This window comes from Aotus nancymaae, unplaced genomic scaffold (genome assembly GCF_030222135.1).
Source record: "Aotus nancymaae isolate 86718 unplaced genomic scaffold, 86718_ANA_hifiasm-v0.15.2.pri h1tg000002l, whole genome shotgun sequence".
Lineage (NCBI taxonomy): Eukaryota > Metazoa > Chordata > Mammalia > Primates > Aotidae > Aotus > Aotus nancymaae.
In genome coordinates this window covers 38737054-38755423 of record NW_026988413.1, presented here as the reverse complement: position 1 = coordinate 38755423, position 18370 = coordinate 38737054, and the positions used below count along the sequence as shown (strand labels likewise).

Genomic DNA, 18370 nt, shown 5'->3' with positions numbered 1-18370 from the left:
TGGCTGTATTATGGGAAAAGTGGTCATTATTGGGCAGTACATTAAAAACTGGTGTTTCATTAAAGGGACTAGCTGATAAATAGATTTTCCAGTAACCACGTTTTTATTTCCTTCCCTAGAGATATATTCCTTCAGTGTTAATGGATAATTTTGCCTAGAGGTGTGTATTCCTACTATGTATTCTATGCCTATTTGTTATTGCTGCTAAGAAGGAAAATTCCACGTAAGTTAGTATACTTATGAAATACAGAGGCAACAAGAAAGGGTGTGAAAAGCTATTGAAGAGCAAATAATCAGTCCTGGTGCAGTTTGATGGAGCTAAGGAAGCCACCCACCAGGTACTGCAATTGCCTTCCATTTTTTTCTTTTGAATTTTACCAACTGGAAAAATGAGGAAATTGGGCCAGGCCCTTTATCCTTCAGATATACCTTCCAGACTGGCAGTCTTGAAGTACAGACAGACACAAGCTGCTATGGTAATTCGAAAGAAGAATTGACTAAATACAGCATGGTCAGGAAAGGCAAATAGATGAGGTGGGACTTCAGCCGGGTCTCTCACAGGATGTCCAGGACACATGATTGGTGAGGGGAGGCGGAAAGCGTGTCCCAAATATAGAAGAGGGAAGAAACTGTGGAGGAGCAGTCAAAATGGATGCTGATGTTTGCAAATAAGAAAAGGGATGAATAAATGACAGGCTTCTACAAGTAAACAATCTATGTAACTGTTATTGATTCAAGGTGCTGGACCTGGTCCCGACCTCGCACGTCCCCTGAATGACTATACAACCACGCAGTTGTCCTTGAGTTTTCCCACACACCAACCTCCTCTTCCCTATGCCTGAGATGTGTTGCAAGTGCTGCTCCTTCTGCCTACACCCCCTGCCTCCCTATTCTCAGCAAACTCTTCTTCCTTTAGATAACAAATTAGAGTGACCTACAAATCCTTTAATGTGACCACAGACAGAGAGGCTTCCGCCCCCCAGTTCCTAAAACAAGTACGCCTCCCCACTTCTGCCAGAGTTTCTATAGTGGTATGTTACCTATTTCTTTCACAGCACATATTAGCCACCTGTTAAATTAGCATGATTTGAGTGTTGTACCCATGAAGTCAAACAGAATCAGAAGTGGGAACACAGAGTTTAATCTGATGTCATTTATCAGATTTGTGGCCCTGCCACTCAGGAAGAGACAAGGCTTCAATAGTTGAATCCAGTCCAATGCTGAAATAGCATGGGTAAGGGTTACAGATTCAAACTGAAGCTGAGGATTAGAAATGTAAACTGAATCTACTCTACTTGGAAGGCATGGACTTAAACACTTGTACACAGTGACTATTAGTGAGACTCTACTGTTTTTTTCTCTATTATTGAGAAAAGTCTAAGGTCAGATCATAAGTCCTCAACAAGCCTGGCCAACACACAGACTTGGCCAGCCAAGAAAATAACCCTAAATTTTCATAGAAAAAGAACCCAGGTTTCTTGAGATGGCAAAAAATGGGAGGTGGGTATAGGGGTATGGGGTATATTTTTATCTTCACTAATATTCAGAATTAAATATAATCAAACATTATTTTTTGGGTTAGGATGAGAGAATCATATACTGGGTATTTTTAAATACTTGAAATGTTTATAGGCATTTCATATATTAGAAAAACTTCATGTCTAGTTTAAAATGGTAACGAGTTATTGATTTAGGGTTGTGATCTTAAGAAAGAAGGGGTAAGAGAATTTTATGAAGGGTATGTAAATGGTAAAAGAATTAAGAGAACATTTGAGCCACTGGATTTATAAATTTAATTTTCTGGTTTTGTGAGAATTAAGTACTTGGGAAGATTTGTCAGACAGAAGAAGTTCTTAAAAAGAGAAATAAAATATATTAAAGTTTTAAAGACCTAGAATCTATGTAAAGAAATGTAATTAAGTTATGAGTCCCTTCAAAGATGATTGTTAAACTTTACTTGATTTATACATAGAAAGATAAAGCTTATACAATTAACTTAAAAGCTTGAGGGAAAGCGGGGTATTTGGATGTGCAACTCTAATACACTGAATACATTTTTTTAAATAGCACTTGAATAATATCTCCTGAATAAAAACTGTCCTCTAAGTCCCAATTCCCACAAAGATAGTTTCTTTTTTGAGGCCTATCTTTCCACGAGAACACTAGCTCTCTGAGGGTGGGGAGGACCCCCATCTTGTCCCAGAGTCCCCAGGCCAGGGGCAAATATTTACAGAATAACCAGCTAACACTGTTCTGATGCATGTATCACACTGTGTTCTGATGATCAGTTTCCATGGCTAGACATCTTTCAATCTTAGTACTGCATTTTCCTTAGTGTGCCACAAAGTGAGGACTTATAAAATGCTGTGATTGACCAACGACAAGAACAGGCTGAGTAGTTCTAAGTCTGGATGACTGATAACAAAAAAGGAAGTCGGGGACTGGAGGGAAGCCCAGAGTTAGGTCCGGGGACAGGACGTGTTGAGTCTGTTACGTGTGCAGTGGCAGATGCACTAGGTTATACAGATCTGTAGCTGATTACATGAAACTGACACAAAATAAAGGGGTACGTAGACAAAGGAGAAACTTGGATGAATTTTTAAACATGAATTCTGGAAGGAACATTATTTACATGTATGTATATATAGTAACTCACCAGGTCTTACAAATAAATGTTTAAAAAAGTTTTTTGACTTAATGACATTAAATACTTCATATTCTGGGTAAGTGAAAAGATGCTGTACCTGAATTTTAGTATGTTCACCTGGTATTAATGGTAATGAAAAACAATTTCATTTTTCTAAAAGTAAGGTCTCAGCTAAAATGCTAATGTCACCAAAATGTACAGAGCTCTTTCAGCATAAAGACATTTTTTCCAAAATTTAAAATGTGCCCATTTTAAATAATACCACATAACACACATGACCTAAAGGAAGCAATTCTTTTTAGAATTATATTTTACAAAAACCAAATCCCTTTTTTGGTGGTATGGAGGGTTCACACAAAAATAAATATTTATTTACTATTAGGAGAAATATCCCTTGATTAAAAGTCAGGCATAGAAACTAACTTTGTATTTTCTAAGAAAGAAGAGTCTGGCTGGGTGTGGTGGCTCACGCCTGTAATCCTAGCACTTTGGGAAGCCAAGGAGGGTGGATCATGAGGTCAGGAGATCGAGACCATCCTGGCCATCACCATCATGGTGAAACATGGTCTCTACTAAAAATACAAAATTAGCCAGGTGTGGTGGCATCTGCCTATAGTTCCAGCTACTTGAGAGGCTGAGGCAGGAGAATCGCTTGAACCCTGGAAGCAGAAGTTGCAATGAGCCAAGATCATTCCACTGCACTCCAGCCTGGCAACAGAGCAAGACTCCATTTCAAAAAAAAGAAGATTCATATAAATCTTTGCTTTTTCAAGTAATGATGATATTAAGACAGGGGACAATTGGGAATGTTGGTATGTTTTACATGAAGGAAATAATTTGGCCAAGGAAACCCAAAAAAGCTGATTCTGTGATAGCAGCAGCTCTATTAAATTGTTATCACTGTGTTATCTGAGGCTTTGGGATCTGTCACAATTTTCCTTCTCTTCAAAAGAGTAATGATCATTATATAATTCTTTCATAGTTTTCAGTGACAATCCTCAGATCATGTATTATACAATTAATGACAGTCTAACATTTCCTACTAAAAATGGTATAATTATTTTTTATTTAATACTAGTAGAAAGCCTAGTATCATCCTGAAAGTTCGATTTTCTTCTATCTCTTCAAGGAACTGGAAGAAGAAATTGTGATCAATTGCCAGTGTGCTTTAAGTACCCACAAAGATTAGGTTCTGTGACATTACAAGATTTCTGATGTTTCGCAAGAGTCATTCATTCCCTTGTACACACACCCCAGGGAATGTTTTATTAACCTACTTGAAGTGTTTCTTGGTGAAGGACAGGCATTTCCCTTTCTTCCCGTTCTATTATCGGCAGCACACCCCACTCTCAAATATAATGGAAAAGAGAGTGAACCTGAAGCTTGGAACTTTCCTTTCAAAATAAGTTAATTTTTATCAGAGACCTAGGGGGAGGGAGGTACCCTTTACCTGAAATAGGATCAATCCTACATAATAAAACTTGTATCTTTTCTGCTTATTTATGTGAATTATCTTGGGCAATGAGATTTAAATATTGACAGTGATAAAGTTAATGCACGCATCAGTAATTTGAAAAGCTAAGACTTATGATTGTCTTTACCTCACCATTCTTCCTTCTTGTTGAGATCATACAGTGGCTGGGCTTTGGCCAAAAACATATACTTATGACCAGGTCACTGATTTAAATACAACATGAGGCAGAATTCTCTAATTAAATTGGAGATTTCATATATTAATTCTAACTACCAATGGCAGGGACTGTTCGATGAATTCCCAAAAGCCATTCTCACCCAACACTTCTCCCCCGCCTATCTCCCCCGCCCCAGCGCACATGTGTGCACACACTCTAACACAACAGACACAGAAATCTGTTCAAGCCCTTGGTGGAGAGCTTCAGTCTTGCAAAAGCAGGCCTGGCCATGGTCTGAGATGAAACCAGTTTTGGCTAATGAAACATTAAAGAGAAGTCTTATGTTTCTGGAAAAGTGCTTTCCTCCCTGATAAAGAGACTGAGGATGCCAAAGCTCTCTATTCTTCGCTACAGCCTGCTTTCTGCCCTTGAACGTGTTTTCATAAAGGCATGGCGTCTGCAGCCTAGTAGGTACCCTGCAGTCTTGAAGGGAAGGTCAACAGACTCCCCTGGACCTGGAGGCTGAGATGTTGAACACCTACCACAAGATATCTGGTTACATGAGGGAGAAAATCCTCTAAGAAGCAGCTAGCAGTTGGGGTGTTCTGTTATTAGCAGCTTAAAATACTGCAATAATGCAATGATAAGACGGTTCTGCAAATGTGGCCCATTGTGCAAAATTAAATGAGAAATCTTACTAAATCAAGCTCTATTATTTCTAATCTACCCTGATGCTCAGTTACTGGCCCAATTTTAAAATATTAAATAATGATGCGTTAGATCTGCTCAGCTCTCAATTATTTTTATCATTTGGGAGAATACAGAACACTTATTTTGTTATTCTGTGAAAGTCGCCAGAAGTTAGTATTACTCTTGAAAATGTGTCACAAGATATAGAATTCAACTTTTTCATGTGGCTTTTTAATTTTACCATAGCATAGTGTAAAAGTCCTATTTTAAAATGTGCCCACAGTGGTGTATGTTTTGAAGGCTCCAAGAAAGCAGTAACTTTTCCTTAAGAAGAGTGATTAATTTTCTAATGAAGCCTTCTACAGCATTTAGAACTTGGGGAGATTCCCTGACAACAGCTGACAACAGTAAAGCCAGTTTACTTTTTCTTGTACTTCATATAGTGCAGAAATTGTTTTTTTTGTTGTTGTTGTTTTCATTTTGTTTTGTTTCTGAGACCGAGTCTCACTCTGTCACCAGGCTGGAGTACAGTGGCGCAATCTCAACTCACTGCAACCGCCACCTCCCAGGTTCAAGCAATTCTCCTGCCTCAGCCTCCAAAGTAGCTGGGACTACAGGCACGCACCACCATGCCCAGATAATTTTTTAATTTTTAGTAGAGAAGGGGTTTCACCGTCTTGACCAGGATGGTCTCCATCTCTTAACCTCGTGATCCACCTGCCTCAGCCTCCCAAAGTGCTGGGATTACAGGCGTGTGCCACTGTGCCCAGCCATAGTGCAGAAATTGTTATGGGTTTCACATTCATTATGTTATTTAGCCCTTCAATATCAAAATATTTTACTTGGCCAAGGCTGCATAGTTAGTAAGCGGTGGAACTCAAGTCCAACTCTCCTGACAACTAAAACCCCTGCTGTCCTGGCAATAGGCTGCAGTTGCTGTTTGTTACCTTATTCACAACTTTCCTTCGTAAGAACCTCTGCAGCAGTCCTTGCATGGGCTCAGCATCCCACCGCAGCTGCACCCAGCGGAAATGCTGCTGCACCAGCAAGTCAGAGCCCTGGAGACAGGCCTTGGCGATGGTTCCCATCAGAAAGCAGTTCTCATGAAAGTAGTAACACTCAGACATTCCATTTCCTGAAACACACCAAAAGCAATGGCCCATCCTCAGTGAGTTATATTATGGGACAAATTCAAATTCAAATAACTAAAAGAATATGAAGTATAACTGGTACTCTGGGAAACAGAAAGATCAGAATATTATGGAAGCTTGCTTCTCAGCATGCTCCCTCTATTAGCGTTACCTTTTTGGAAAGTGCAGGGACTTTCAGTGCTGCGATTTTCAAGAGGTGCCAAAAAGTCCCTCAATAACTCAGACAATGAAGATTTTTCCAAATTCTCTAAAATGATGATGATTTTCTTCTTAACAGGAGATTGTTTCACTGGGATCAGACAAGCTGTAAAATAAAAGTAAATTCACTGATTCAAGCTTTTGACAAAAATTTATCCAAATTGGCAAAAATCAAAAAGTCTGCATTTATAAAGCATTGGCAGAGATGTGGTATAAGGAGAAGTTCTTAAATTGCTGGGAGAATGAACAACTCTGGAAAACTGTTTGGAATTATTTGATATATTTGAATACATTCACAATGATGCAACATGTCTTGTTCTGCAACAGGTCTCAAATGGAATCAACCCAATGTCATTAACAATAAAATGAATAAATACGTAAATAAGAGTATGTTCATACAACAAATAGAAAGTGAACAAATGACAACTTTTACAACATGGAAGACTCACAAACAAGATATTAAGAAGCAAATCAGAAAAGATTATATAAATGTGATTTCATCATGTAAAACTGAAAACAGGTAACACTAAATCTATAATTTAGGGATTCATACCCAGGGAGTAAAACTATAAAGAAAAGCTAAGAAATGATTATCATGAAAGATAAGAGTAGTGCTTATTTCCAAAGGGAAGGGTTTGTGATAAAGGTAAAGACCACACAGTCACATTCTGGGAGCTGAGAATATTCTATTTCTTGGCCTAGTCAGTGGTCAAATGGTTATTTAAAATTATTCATTAACCTGTAAACGTAAGTAGTATATATTTTAGCGTATCTATTTCACAATATAAAAGGTTAAATGCCCTTAAATTACCTTTAAATTCTGCATATGTAAAATGTTCATAAAATTATATAATCAAGGCTAGGTGTGTGGCTTATGCTGGTAATCCCAGCACTTTGGGAGGCCAAGGTGGGCCGATCACTTGAGCCAAGAAGTTCAAGACCAGCCCAGGCAATGTGGTGAAACTTGGCCTCTACAAAAAGTTAGCCAGACATAGTGGCATGTGCCTGTATTTCCAGCTACTTGGGAGGCTGAGGTGAGAGGATCACTTGAGCCCAGGAGGTTGAGGCTACAGTGAGCTGTGATCGTGCCACTGCACTGCAGCCTGTGCAACAGAGCAAGACCCTGTCTCAAAAAAAAAATGTAGACAGGACCTCAGAGAGATAAGTAGGTCCCTCTCTCCATTTTCCAGATCTCGGAGAGGTTGAAGTGGTCTCAGAAACAATGGTAAGGGAGGAGTGAAATCCAGAACTTCTGAGTCATATTTTCATATTCCTTCCACTCAGGATGGGAAGGGCTGACTTCATGTCAACCCAAAATGAAAGTTGGAAAGTAAAGGAAAAATTATTATTATATATAGGACATGAATAAGTCAGAGCACAAAACACACTTAAAACAGTACCTGGCATCTACTAAGCAAAAACTATTAATATTTTAGTTAAAATGTATTATATATGGCACTTCCTATATACCAATCAATTAAAAAATAAAAGCACTTTATTTCTCGAAAATTCTAAGATGCCACAATTTTAGCCAAATTAACCTTGAAAAGAGACCAGTTTAAACTACTTGAGAATAACATTACCGAATAGTTGACTTTTTATAAATACTCATGATAGTCTATTGTCAATTCCTTGTTACTATAGACACAATGCATTTTCATTTTCAAAAGAACTCCTTGAACATTGTAAATGGATCTCCTCTCAGACAGAAATAGCTTTTCTGAATGCTATGAAAATTTAAAAACTAGAAGGCTCGAAACAATCACAGCCACCTCTCAATCTAGTTGTACTTGTAGAGGGCCGTTAACACTAGCATCTAGTGAGTGTCAGATCCTTTTCAACACAGCTATTCAGTAAAGAATGCTAAAATTCTGTGTGTTTGTTTGGGTTCAAATGTTATTTCAGAAATAGATGTATTGTGGAAGTATGAGAAATCCATAGTTAGTTAAAATGACAATGGAAAACTAACCCTTTTAATTCAGTGATTTAAAAAAAACACAGGATTGATGGTTGATGTATCTGGTTTTCTGTAACTGAGGACTGAAGGTCTCTAGATTTTCCCTGATTTAAGTGCATCACTAGTTTAAGTGGCTCTGAAGCTGCTGCAGCCAGCCAGAATGTATCTGAAGGAAGGAATATTTCCTTGCATTTCAACAAATGCTTACCCAATGCTTCTTTGCTACAGGTACCGTATGCTGAATACTATGGCATGCCAGTAGTCACTCATTCTAACTGGGGGTGTGTGGCATTTTAAAGTAAGTTTAAGAAATGGCACTGGCTGAAGAATGGAGGCTGGGCAGGACTCAATTCTAGAAGGAAATGGGGCATCACATCAAGGTCAGAATAATTACAAAAGTGGCATGATGGTGAGCTCAAAGCTGATCCATATGGAAAGCTGGGGCAGGGCTGGGAACTTGGGGTGGAACCACAGGAGTGGCATGGGATCCAGCAGTCACAGCTGTGGGCAGTGGCAGAAGGCAGGATGCGTCTTCATCCTGGGCTGCATGAACATTGGATCCATACGCAGCGATTCTCAGTGATTCTGATTTCATTGCTCCGTGCTGGGCCTGGGGCATTGGCATTTCATAAAAGCGCCCTAGTGACCGGAATGTGCAACCAGGGGTGAGACATGCTGATATGAAGCCTCAGGACCAAGCCAAAAATGAAAAGTAGAAGACCCAGAATGTCTTGTTGGAAGGGAGCTACCAGTTGTGGGAATAAGTGGAAGTCTTTAAGTAGAGGGATAAACAGGATTTGACTCCTGCTCTGAGATCCTCACTGGTGCAGAGAATTGGCTGAGGAGGAAAGAAATAGAAGAACACATCTCCTAGACTCTTATGCTGTGGTTAATAAGGAAAGAGATGATGGGAGCCTCATTCAGGACCAAGGCAGACTGAAAAGGCAGTTTGAGCCTGAATCAGTAAATCTCAGTGGTTGACTTATTGAGAGAGGGGCAGAGAGGAAATACTGGAAACAACTCTTAAGTTCCCACCAGGGAAGAGGTTGTGCAGTTAATGGAGGCAGAGAGCAGACGACCAAGCATGTACTTGAGGAGGGGGCGGTGCTGACGGGTTATGCTTCAGGCTTGACGTGTTTGATGAGTGAAGCATTGCTTCTCTGATGTCCAGCAGGTGGTGGGGCATGAGGGTGAGGGCACTGAGGAAGGGTCTAGGCTGGAGATAAAATAAATAAGTTTTCAGGCATGCTGGGGTCTCTTAGAAAGAGGCAGTATGCTCATTCTCCTGGGTCCACAAGCAAGGACTATATTGCTAATGACCTAATTCATCTCACATTCAATGGACTGAGGAAGAAAGAAATGGAGCTTGTGCCCCAGACAAAAACGGGGAAGGGATGCTATTCATAACCATTGGGTTATGCTTCCACTTCATCTTTATCTTGGCTTCCCATGAGCTGCAATCAAGTCAAACAGCAGAGTTTCTTTGGGGAAAAGCTTTGTCTTCATCCGCTTGCCTCATTGCCTCAGTTTTTCATTAGTACCTACTTTTCCTTCTGACTACTTACGTTCAATATCCTTAGTCAAGGTGGAACAAAAACTCATTACAGTTTCAAGGATTAACCAGTCTCTGATCAAGGATGATGGAGAGGTGAGAATGAAGGCCACACACCCCATGTTACAGCTGCAGGTTCCTTTTTACCTGTGGTCAGAAAGTCAGCCATTTGAATTCCCTTTGCTTTGTGCTACTTCAAAATGGTATTTCTGAAACCAGTCTGCTCTTTTTGACGTTTTTCTTCCAACTTTATAGGTTCCATCAGCCCTGCTCCTCTCCTGCAGGTTGGTAATTTTAACTGGACAGTCTTTGTGAGACTCAGGACTACAGCCCAGTTTTGAACATTTTTATATTAAAAGTCCCAGAGAGTAAATTCTGCAGCAAAACTTATCAGCTTAAATATAATTAACATATCACATTTATAGCTAAACCCAAACTGCTTTGTGTCTTAGGTGACTCCAAGACTATAATCTACCCTTTGAGGATAGAAAACAGCCCCTCTTTTCCATGTGTTTGTAAACCACGGCTCTGCAGGAATGATGCTCTGAGAGTCCAAGCAGGAAGCATAGGGCAAGTCTTTAACTAGCCTCCTGGAATGCAGGGTCCAAGGACGTAAACTCATTTCTGGAGACTCCAATTGTCATAGTCTCTTATTGTTATTACAGTAATCCCATCCTCATTACTTTTACAAAGGAAAGTTCCCTTGAAAAATTCAAAGATTAAAATACCCATCTAGTGTTTAAATTTCTGTTTTACTGTTTCCAGTCACCTGTCATTTTAAAAAGTATCTGTCTTGCTAACCCAACTTCATACTTTACACTGAGAAGAAATTTGACCTGATTCTAATATGCATTCACAGCCTCCTTACCAAATAACAGAGTCATATGACGTGACTCTCTCTCAAGAAAGGGAATATGAGAAGGAAATGTCATTTAAAAATAAACACAAAGTAATTTATCTTAGAATAACTGCTGTGTCATTCTCTTTGAAGTGGTCTTAAGTCCTCTGTTCTTTTCTTCTTTGGCACCATTTTAATCTCTAAGCTTTAGATTCTTAAAGCTAATTATTTAAATTACTATTGCTACTCTTCATTTCTGTCCTTTTTGCTCACACACTTCTTTAATGCTTTCTCTGTGGCTGTTCACTGGCTTTCTTCTGCAGTGTCGTAGAGAGGAACAAGTAAGGCAATGTGTGCTGTGCTCAGTGGAAGACAGAACTCAGCATTCTGACCCCAGTTCAATCCACGCAGGTTAAGGCTCTCTCTTCAGAGAAAATAAGGTGAACCATCAGGAATACATGTAGAATACCTCAGGAATCAATGTACTCTTCAGTTGTGGTACTTATCATTTGATTAATTTCTTTGTAAAAAAGAGAGTAGCTGGTAAATAATCCCCATATACTCACTATTCTAAATGCTTGAGTGGAACAGCCTAGAAAACCGCTTTCCTCCATCCGGATCTCTGCCTTCTCTACCCTGTGGCCTCATCCATCACCTCTTGACTGAAAGATCATTCCCTGCTGCATGCTTTCTGCACAGTGAAAGTGCTGACACCATGCCCGTTGATGGATCCTTCTCTCTGGCTCACGGGAGTTCCCCTGCACTGCTCTGAAATCTCTGGTGCCCTCACTGATTCTAGTTCTCTGCTGTCTTCATCAGCCTCCAGCCCACAGCATGGGTCCTACTGAGAAGATGGTGGTGAAGGTGGAGTGGGTTTTAGGAGATGAGGGTGAACCGTGGCAAGGGAAGGATGAGAGGCCAGCCCACAATGTTCCTGATGTAGATTCTGAGAGTTTTAGCTTTCATTCTGGAGCCTTGGGAATGTGATATCAGGGAACAGTCTGAATGGTTATGTATCCTCCAGTGAGCCCCCGAATGCCTTGTGGAGGGCCCCTGGAGGGAGTGAGACCAGAGGAAATATGAAGGGTTAATGATGAGGCCTCCAGAATCCCTTGAACAAGAAATGATAGGTGATAGGGGGAATGGAGAGCAGGAGGAGGAGATGAGATAGAGGAAGCACATTCCATAGAGCTTAGGGACTGCCTAGACATGAGGAATGAGGCAGACAGGAAGTTATAATGCCCATCTTGCTAACTTGGGGAACCGCAGTCAAGGTCTTAGCAGATGAACCTTGTATTTCTATCATAGTTTTATTATTAAAAAGTGAAGAGGCTGGGCGCGGTGGCTCACGCCTGTACTCTCAGCTCTTTGGGAGGCCGAGGTGGGTGGATCACAAGGTCAAGAGATCGAGACCATCCTGGCCAACACGGTGAAACCCTGTCTCTACTAAAAAAATATAAAAATTAGCTGGGCGTGGTGGCGTGCGCCTGTAGTCCCAGCTACTTGGGAGGCTGAGGCAAGAGTATTGCTTGAACCCAGGAGGCAGAGGTTGCAGTGAGCCACGATCGTGCCACTGCACTCCAGCCTGTTGACAGAGCAAGACTCCATCTCAAAAAGCAAACCAAAAAAAGTAAAGAAAGATATTGATACTTGTAAATTACTAAGCCAAATACAGAATAAAAATCCTTCTGTATGAATTTTTTTTCTGCTTTACTGCTTATGATCACTTGTAATTTAAAAATGTATCTGTCTTACTAACCTAATTCCATACCTTGCACTGAGGAATATTTAATCCATTTATAATATGCACTCACAGCCTCCTTACCAAATCACATTCATGTGATATGAAGGCTATAGAAGGATTTTTATTCTGTATTTGGAGATGACATACAATTTCCTACTCTTCCTTCTTGAACCTACAGTGAAGTTTTTTTTGTCCTTAGTCTATTGTTTAAACACTTCATTTTTTAAAATCCAAATTATTCTATCTTTGTGCCAGGTCATCAATGACTCCCTTACCGACTCCTGTCTCTCTAAACTTACTTCTTTCTACCTCGACTCTAAGCAAGTTCTTCTACTTGCTGACACCTGAATTGGGCTAAGAATTCCCCTTTTCTTTGCCTATGCTATTTCTTGTATCAGAAAATTCACCAATTCATTCAACAAATAATCATTGAGAATCTATCTACAAGGCTAAGAGAAGAATAAGTTAAATGCTAGCCTTCATGGAGCTCATGATGTAACACGTGTGTGGGACGAGGCAAAACCCCAAATAATACCCTCACTGACTTGACATAACAGTTGGGTGGTGCCCAGAAGGATAAACAAAGTCCCCTGCTGTTTACCAGGAGGAGGGAATCACAGAAGCTTCATTTGAGGTGTCCTTCAAGTATTTTGACAGTTTCCAGAAGGACAGAGACTGTGTCTACTTTAATCACCAGTGAATAACCGACTACTTGGCATCATACCTGCTATGTGGTAGCCATGGTGTGTGTGGGATGAGAGGCGTTGACGTGTTTACTCCTTAATTCTAGTGGGAGCTGCAGCATGAGCAAAGACATGGAGAGTGGAAAGCAAAGGATACGTAGGGAGGAAACGTCATAATCTGCTGGAGCATGGGTATCTACTTTAAAAGGGTGAGATAGGCACATCAGGTGTTGGAAGGCCCCAGAATAGAAGGCCTTGAACGCATCGACCTAGTCTATTGGGCAATGGAGAGATGCAGGATGGGAGGGGCAGATATCACAGGGATTTTAACCTGAGGTCTGCTGGCCTGTGAAGAATGCTCAGGGAGGAGAAACGACAGACAGAAAAACCACTGACATAAAAGCGAGGAGTTCTAGGAAAGGGGAGCATTAAAGTAAGATGGTGCCGATGGAAATGGATTTTTAAAAGCAGATTGAGACTAACCGTGGGACAAGGGTGAGGGTCTGCAAATGAGAGAACCTGGGGTTCTATGTGGTTCTCACAGTGCTTTAAAAAATTAGAACAGTTAGTAATACTGAAGGAACAAAACCTCAAAGCTTTTACATAAAAACCTGGATTTCTGGCTAATTCCTAAAAGTCACAAGACCTGACGACACTGGACCTACAGTTCTGTCAGCAACAAACAGCTGGCTCTGAGAGCTACTGCGCCTCATGGGGATTGGGGCATGCCTCCCCTCTTCCTCCCCTCTACTGCAACCCCGCCCAGCCTGCTTCACCTCTTCCTGTGGCTTGTTGTTACTTGGGGGCATTGAAGTTTTCAAGCCTGCCAACGAGATCTGAGTTTCCAGTGTGGGAGCCAAGAAACATGGGCCACTCTCCAAACTGGGAAATGAGGAAGAGGAGCTGTTTCTAAGAAGATGCCACCATAGATCTAGAAATGCTGAGCTGGTCACCTTTGCATCCTTCATGACCTCATTCCAGTCTTCTTAACTCTCTAAGCTTAGAGTAGACTTCAGTCTGTCTTTGCTATCTACCCTCATAGGGTGAGCACAAAATACTTTAGCTTCTTACATTGAGAAGAAGCAAGACTGAAAGTTGAAAAAATGTGGGGAACTTTTGTTAGATAACTAATGGGGGAAAAAGGATATTTTGGCACTGGGGAGTTTTTAAGGCCCGTAGTGAGTAAGGTCAGGCTTAGGAGCCAGACTGCTGGGGTTGGAGTTCTGTTTTGTGTTCCTGCTGGGGGACCTCTGGGCAGGACACTTAATCTTTTATCTCAAGTGTTTTCATGCTTATAAATCAGGGATGGGATTGTACCTGCCCCATAAAGTTGTGAGTTAATAAATGCAGTGTTCAGAACAGGGCCTACCAGAGTAAGAGCTTAAAAAGTGTTAGCTACAATTAGTAACATTATCAGAAAAAACAGCTTTCTGTGTAGCTAACTTTCACTAGTTTCTAGCCCAAGGCCGGCCTGTGTAGTACAGTGATACTCAGATTCTACTGGAATTTTTCTGCCCCCAAGATGTGCTTCTAGGTTTGTGGTATTCTCAGTGAAATCCTCTGTGCTTCCTTAAACCTGCCTCTGAATTTCATTTCTTTTTTAAAAAATTAAAATAAAAAATGTGGCTACATAGTAGGTGTGTATATTTATGTGTATATGAGGTGTTTTGATACAGGCATACAATGTGAAATAATCACATCACGGAGAATGAGGTATCTATCCCCTCAAGCATTTACCCTTTGTGTTACAAACAATCCAATTACATTCTTCTAGTTATTTAACAATGTGCAATTAAGTTATTACTGACTCTAGTCACCCTGTTGTGCTATCAAACAGTAGGTCTCATTCATTCTACTTTTTTCAGTACCTACTAATCATCCCCACCTGCCCCTCAACACCCCATTACCCTTCCCTTCCTCTGGTAACCACCCTTCTGCTTTCTGTCTCCATGAGTTCAATTGTTTTGATTTTTAGATCCCTCAAACAATTGAGACCCCGTGATGTTTGTCTTTCTGTGCCTGGCTTATTTCACTTAACATAGTGATCTCCAGTTCCATCCGTGTTGTAAATAACAGGATCTCATTCTTTACTATGGCCGAATAGTACTCCATTGTGTATATGTACCACATTTTCTTTATCTATTCATCTGTTGACTTAGAAAGTGCTAGCTAGGCACGGTGGCTTACGTCTGTAATCCCAGCACTTTGGGAGGCCCAAGGCAGGCAGACTGCTGACCCCAGGTGCAGCACTAAGGGATGTATTGGTTGTAGAGAATTTATGAGTAATAAAATTTACTAAAAAAATCGATCTGCTGTTTATCACCACCATGCTCCAGCAATTCTAAACAGCATCAAAGATTCAATACCTAATTCAGCTAGGGTGAACTGCTCCTACCACATCCTTCCTTGGTAGACCACTAGTGCCAGTAACACAGTATGCTAGCAAAAATTAATGATTCATAACAAAAGATAACAAAAAGAAGAAAATGCAGGATGCTCAACAAATGCAATAATATACACATGAAGATAATTTTTGCAAGTGTTTATCCCATAACTGCTGAATAATTAAAGTTATCTTAAGTGTATTCTCAAGCAACACAGTGTATTTCCTTTTAATGGCACCATTGAAAAGCATGCCTTTAGGTTATCACTGCCAATTTGCTAAAATGTTCTTACCGCTACTGATGAACAGGTCTAGTAGCTGTTTCTTGGAAAAACCAGCATCTACTTCAGCTCTCACTATTTCGCAGGAGAATCCCGCAGCCATTTGTCTGTGCTGTGATAAGAAAACATGGTGATTAGTTCTACATACTTGCCAATTTTCAAAGAAAAGGAGATGGTATACAAGTAATCAATACCTTCAGGCAGAGCGCAAGCTGATGTACTATGTAGTCTTGCAAGCTTCCTTCTGGGCCGTGGAAAATGACATTATGATATTGCTCAACCTATTAACAAACCAAGAAGAGACCTAGGGTGAAGATGCTAAGTTGAGAAGAGGAAAAAAAAAAAGTGGTACACATGTGTGGAATTCTCTTTTGTCATCATACTTTTGAAAGATTAAAAACAGTATTTTAGAGATTAGTTTTATTCACTGGACATGTGTACTCTCATTTGAATATGAAACATGGGCAAAGTATTTAGCAAGATCTGATATTTAAAAAACAAAATTTTCCCTCTATTTTCTACAGTGAGGTTCAGCAGGTTAGCTGAGAAACACAGTTCCAAGTACACTTTGTCCCTTGCAGAAATTCTGTAATTTTTTCTTTATTATCCTTTGCAGATGCTCTTTATGTTGAATTTTCTCAGTGTTTATTTAACTTTTTAGTGGTTAAAACAGTAATGTATTTCATTATGGAAATTTTGGTAAAATAAAGAAGAATAAAAAATTACTGAGTGTCAGCACCCACAGTCACCATAAATATTTTTGTTTTCTTCAGTGTTTTATTTCCATAGTGGCTGTGTGTGTGTGTGTGTGTATGTTTAAAAGATGGGTACATGAGTGTAATCTTTTTACAGCTGTTGTATATAAGAGAATGTCTTTGTGTTGACTTCTTAGGTAAAATATGCTTTGGAAAGTATAAAACTCAGATCAACTTTATATATTATTTCATTTTGGAATTCAGTGTTTCAAAGAAATTTAGGTAGAGATGGATCACTTTTGCTTTGTCAAAAGAAAAACTCTGGCTTGGATGCTTATAGATTTTATTTTTAACCTTTATCCTTGTGTATAAAAATATATCTCCTGAGAACATGGAGATTCGGCAGGCACTTGGATGGAAAGGCAATTATCATCTACACAAGGCAAAGGCAGCGATAACGGTCTTGAGAAAAATGTGGAGAGGAAAGTCAGCTCCCCACTTCTGTCATCCCAGGGCTGACACCCCTGCCCCCTCCCAGCACACATGCTTGGGAGAGGCTTTTCCGGCCTTGCAGCAAGGTCTTGCAGGAAAGGACTTGGACAGGCAAGGCTCCAACCTAACTGGTACTGCTGATGTTGCTCACATGTGAAGGTTGAGCCACCCAGACTTAGAGAAGTTTTGGGTTTGTTCTCTCTATAACCTAGAACAGGACAATGTAAGAATGTGTGTGTATATTTCTGTGTTGTCTTCTATTGTAGTTGTTCTTTCGTGATCACAGGGAAAGGCTCACCCTTTATGGTAGCGGGGGTGGACTTCTGTGAAGATAGTAAATATGACCCAGTACATGATTACAGGGAGGCAGATTGTGGGATATAAAAGGAAGGCTTGAGGAAAAACTCTTAGCATAAAAGATAAGGTAACTTTTTCCTTATCCTAGGTCTTTAAGTCTTAAGTTTTGGGCCGGGCATGGTGACTCATGCACTTTGAGAGGCTGAGGTGGGCAGATCACTTGAGGTCAGAAGTTTGAGACCAGCCTGGCAAACATGGTAAAACCCCATCTCCACTAAAAATAAAAAAAAATAACCAGGTGTGGTGGTGGGTGCCTGTAATCCCAGCTACTTGGGAGGCTGAGGCAGGAGAATCACTTGAACTCGGGGGGGTGGAAGTTGCCATGAGCCAAGATCATGCCACTGCACTCCAGCCTGACAATAGAGTGAGACTATCTCAAGGAAAACAACAACAACAACAAAAAGACATGAGGTTTGGCCTCTAAGGAGACTAAGGAAGGTTTGTGGGCACTTCTGGAAAGTGGAGCAAGCCAGACATGACAACCAGGTATCAGACCATGAGCTAACGGGGCAGTGGTCCTTTAAGGGGTTCCTTGATGTTGGGCTTGGGACTGAGTTTTAGGCTCTGAAAGACAGTATGTCTGGAAGCCTGCAGTAATATTCTCTGAGTTGGAATACTATTCCATTATTAGCACACCTTTAGTAAAAGGCTTACGGTGGAGGTACAGGCAAGGACCAAAGCTGAAGCAGGAACTTCCCCAGAGACACAGGAAAGAAGAATGCCCTAGAAAACGCTGCTGAGGTTCTGCCTCTAGGAGTAAGGCAGTGGGGCCACAGGTTTGCAGAGGTACATTATTATTAAATAATTATTCAAGAATAATACGTTTCCATTTATAGTTATGAGATGGGGAAGCCCATGCAATGTACAGATTGTACTTATCAATAAAAAACGTTGCCCAGATATATCTTGTTATGGCCTCTTTCTCCCAGTCTTCAGTGGAGCATGGTAAGTCCTTTTGATATGCATAGTCAGAAATTTTGGATTAGGAAATTTTTCTCCAATTTTTTGGTGATTTCTCCTCTTCTAGGTCTCTTTAATTATAAGGAACACCTACAGTGCTTAATTTCTGTT

General features: G+C 40.4%; 1 protein-coding gene across 9 annotated transcripts in view; it reads right to left on the bottom strand.

The window, feature by feature from the left end:
- CTTNBP2 (cortactin binding protein 2) overlaps positions 1–18370 on the bottom strand; it is a 165931-nt gene that overhangs the window by 18136 nt on the left and 129425 nt on the right. For all 9 annotated transcript variants that reach the window (XM_012476405.2, XM_064374111.1, XM_012476406.2 and 6 more), the window contains 4 exons: positions 15950–16036; positions 15768–15867; positions 6271–6423; positions 5916–6103 (listed from right to left, as the gene is read on the bottom strand). In XM_012476405.2, coding sequence (XP_012331828.2) covers positions 5916–6103; positions 6271–6423; positions 15768–15867; positions 15950–16036 — 528 coding nt within the window. The remainder of the gene's footprint in view (positions 1–5915; positions 6104–6270; positions 6424–15767; positions 15868–15949; positions 16037–18370) is intronic.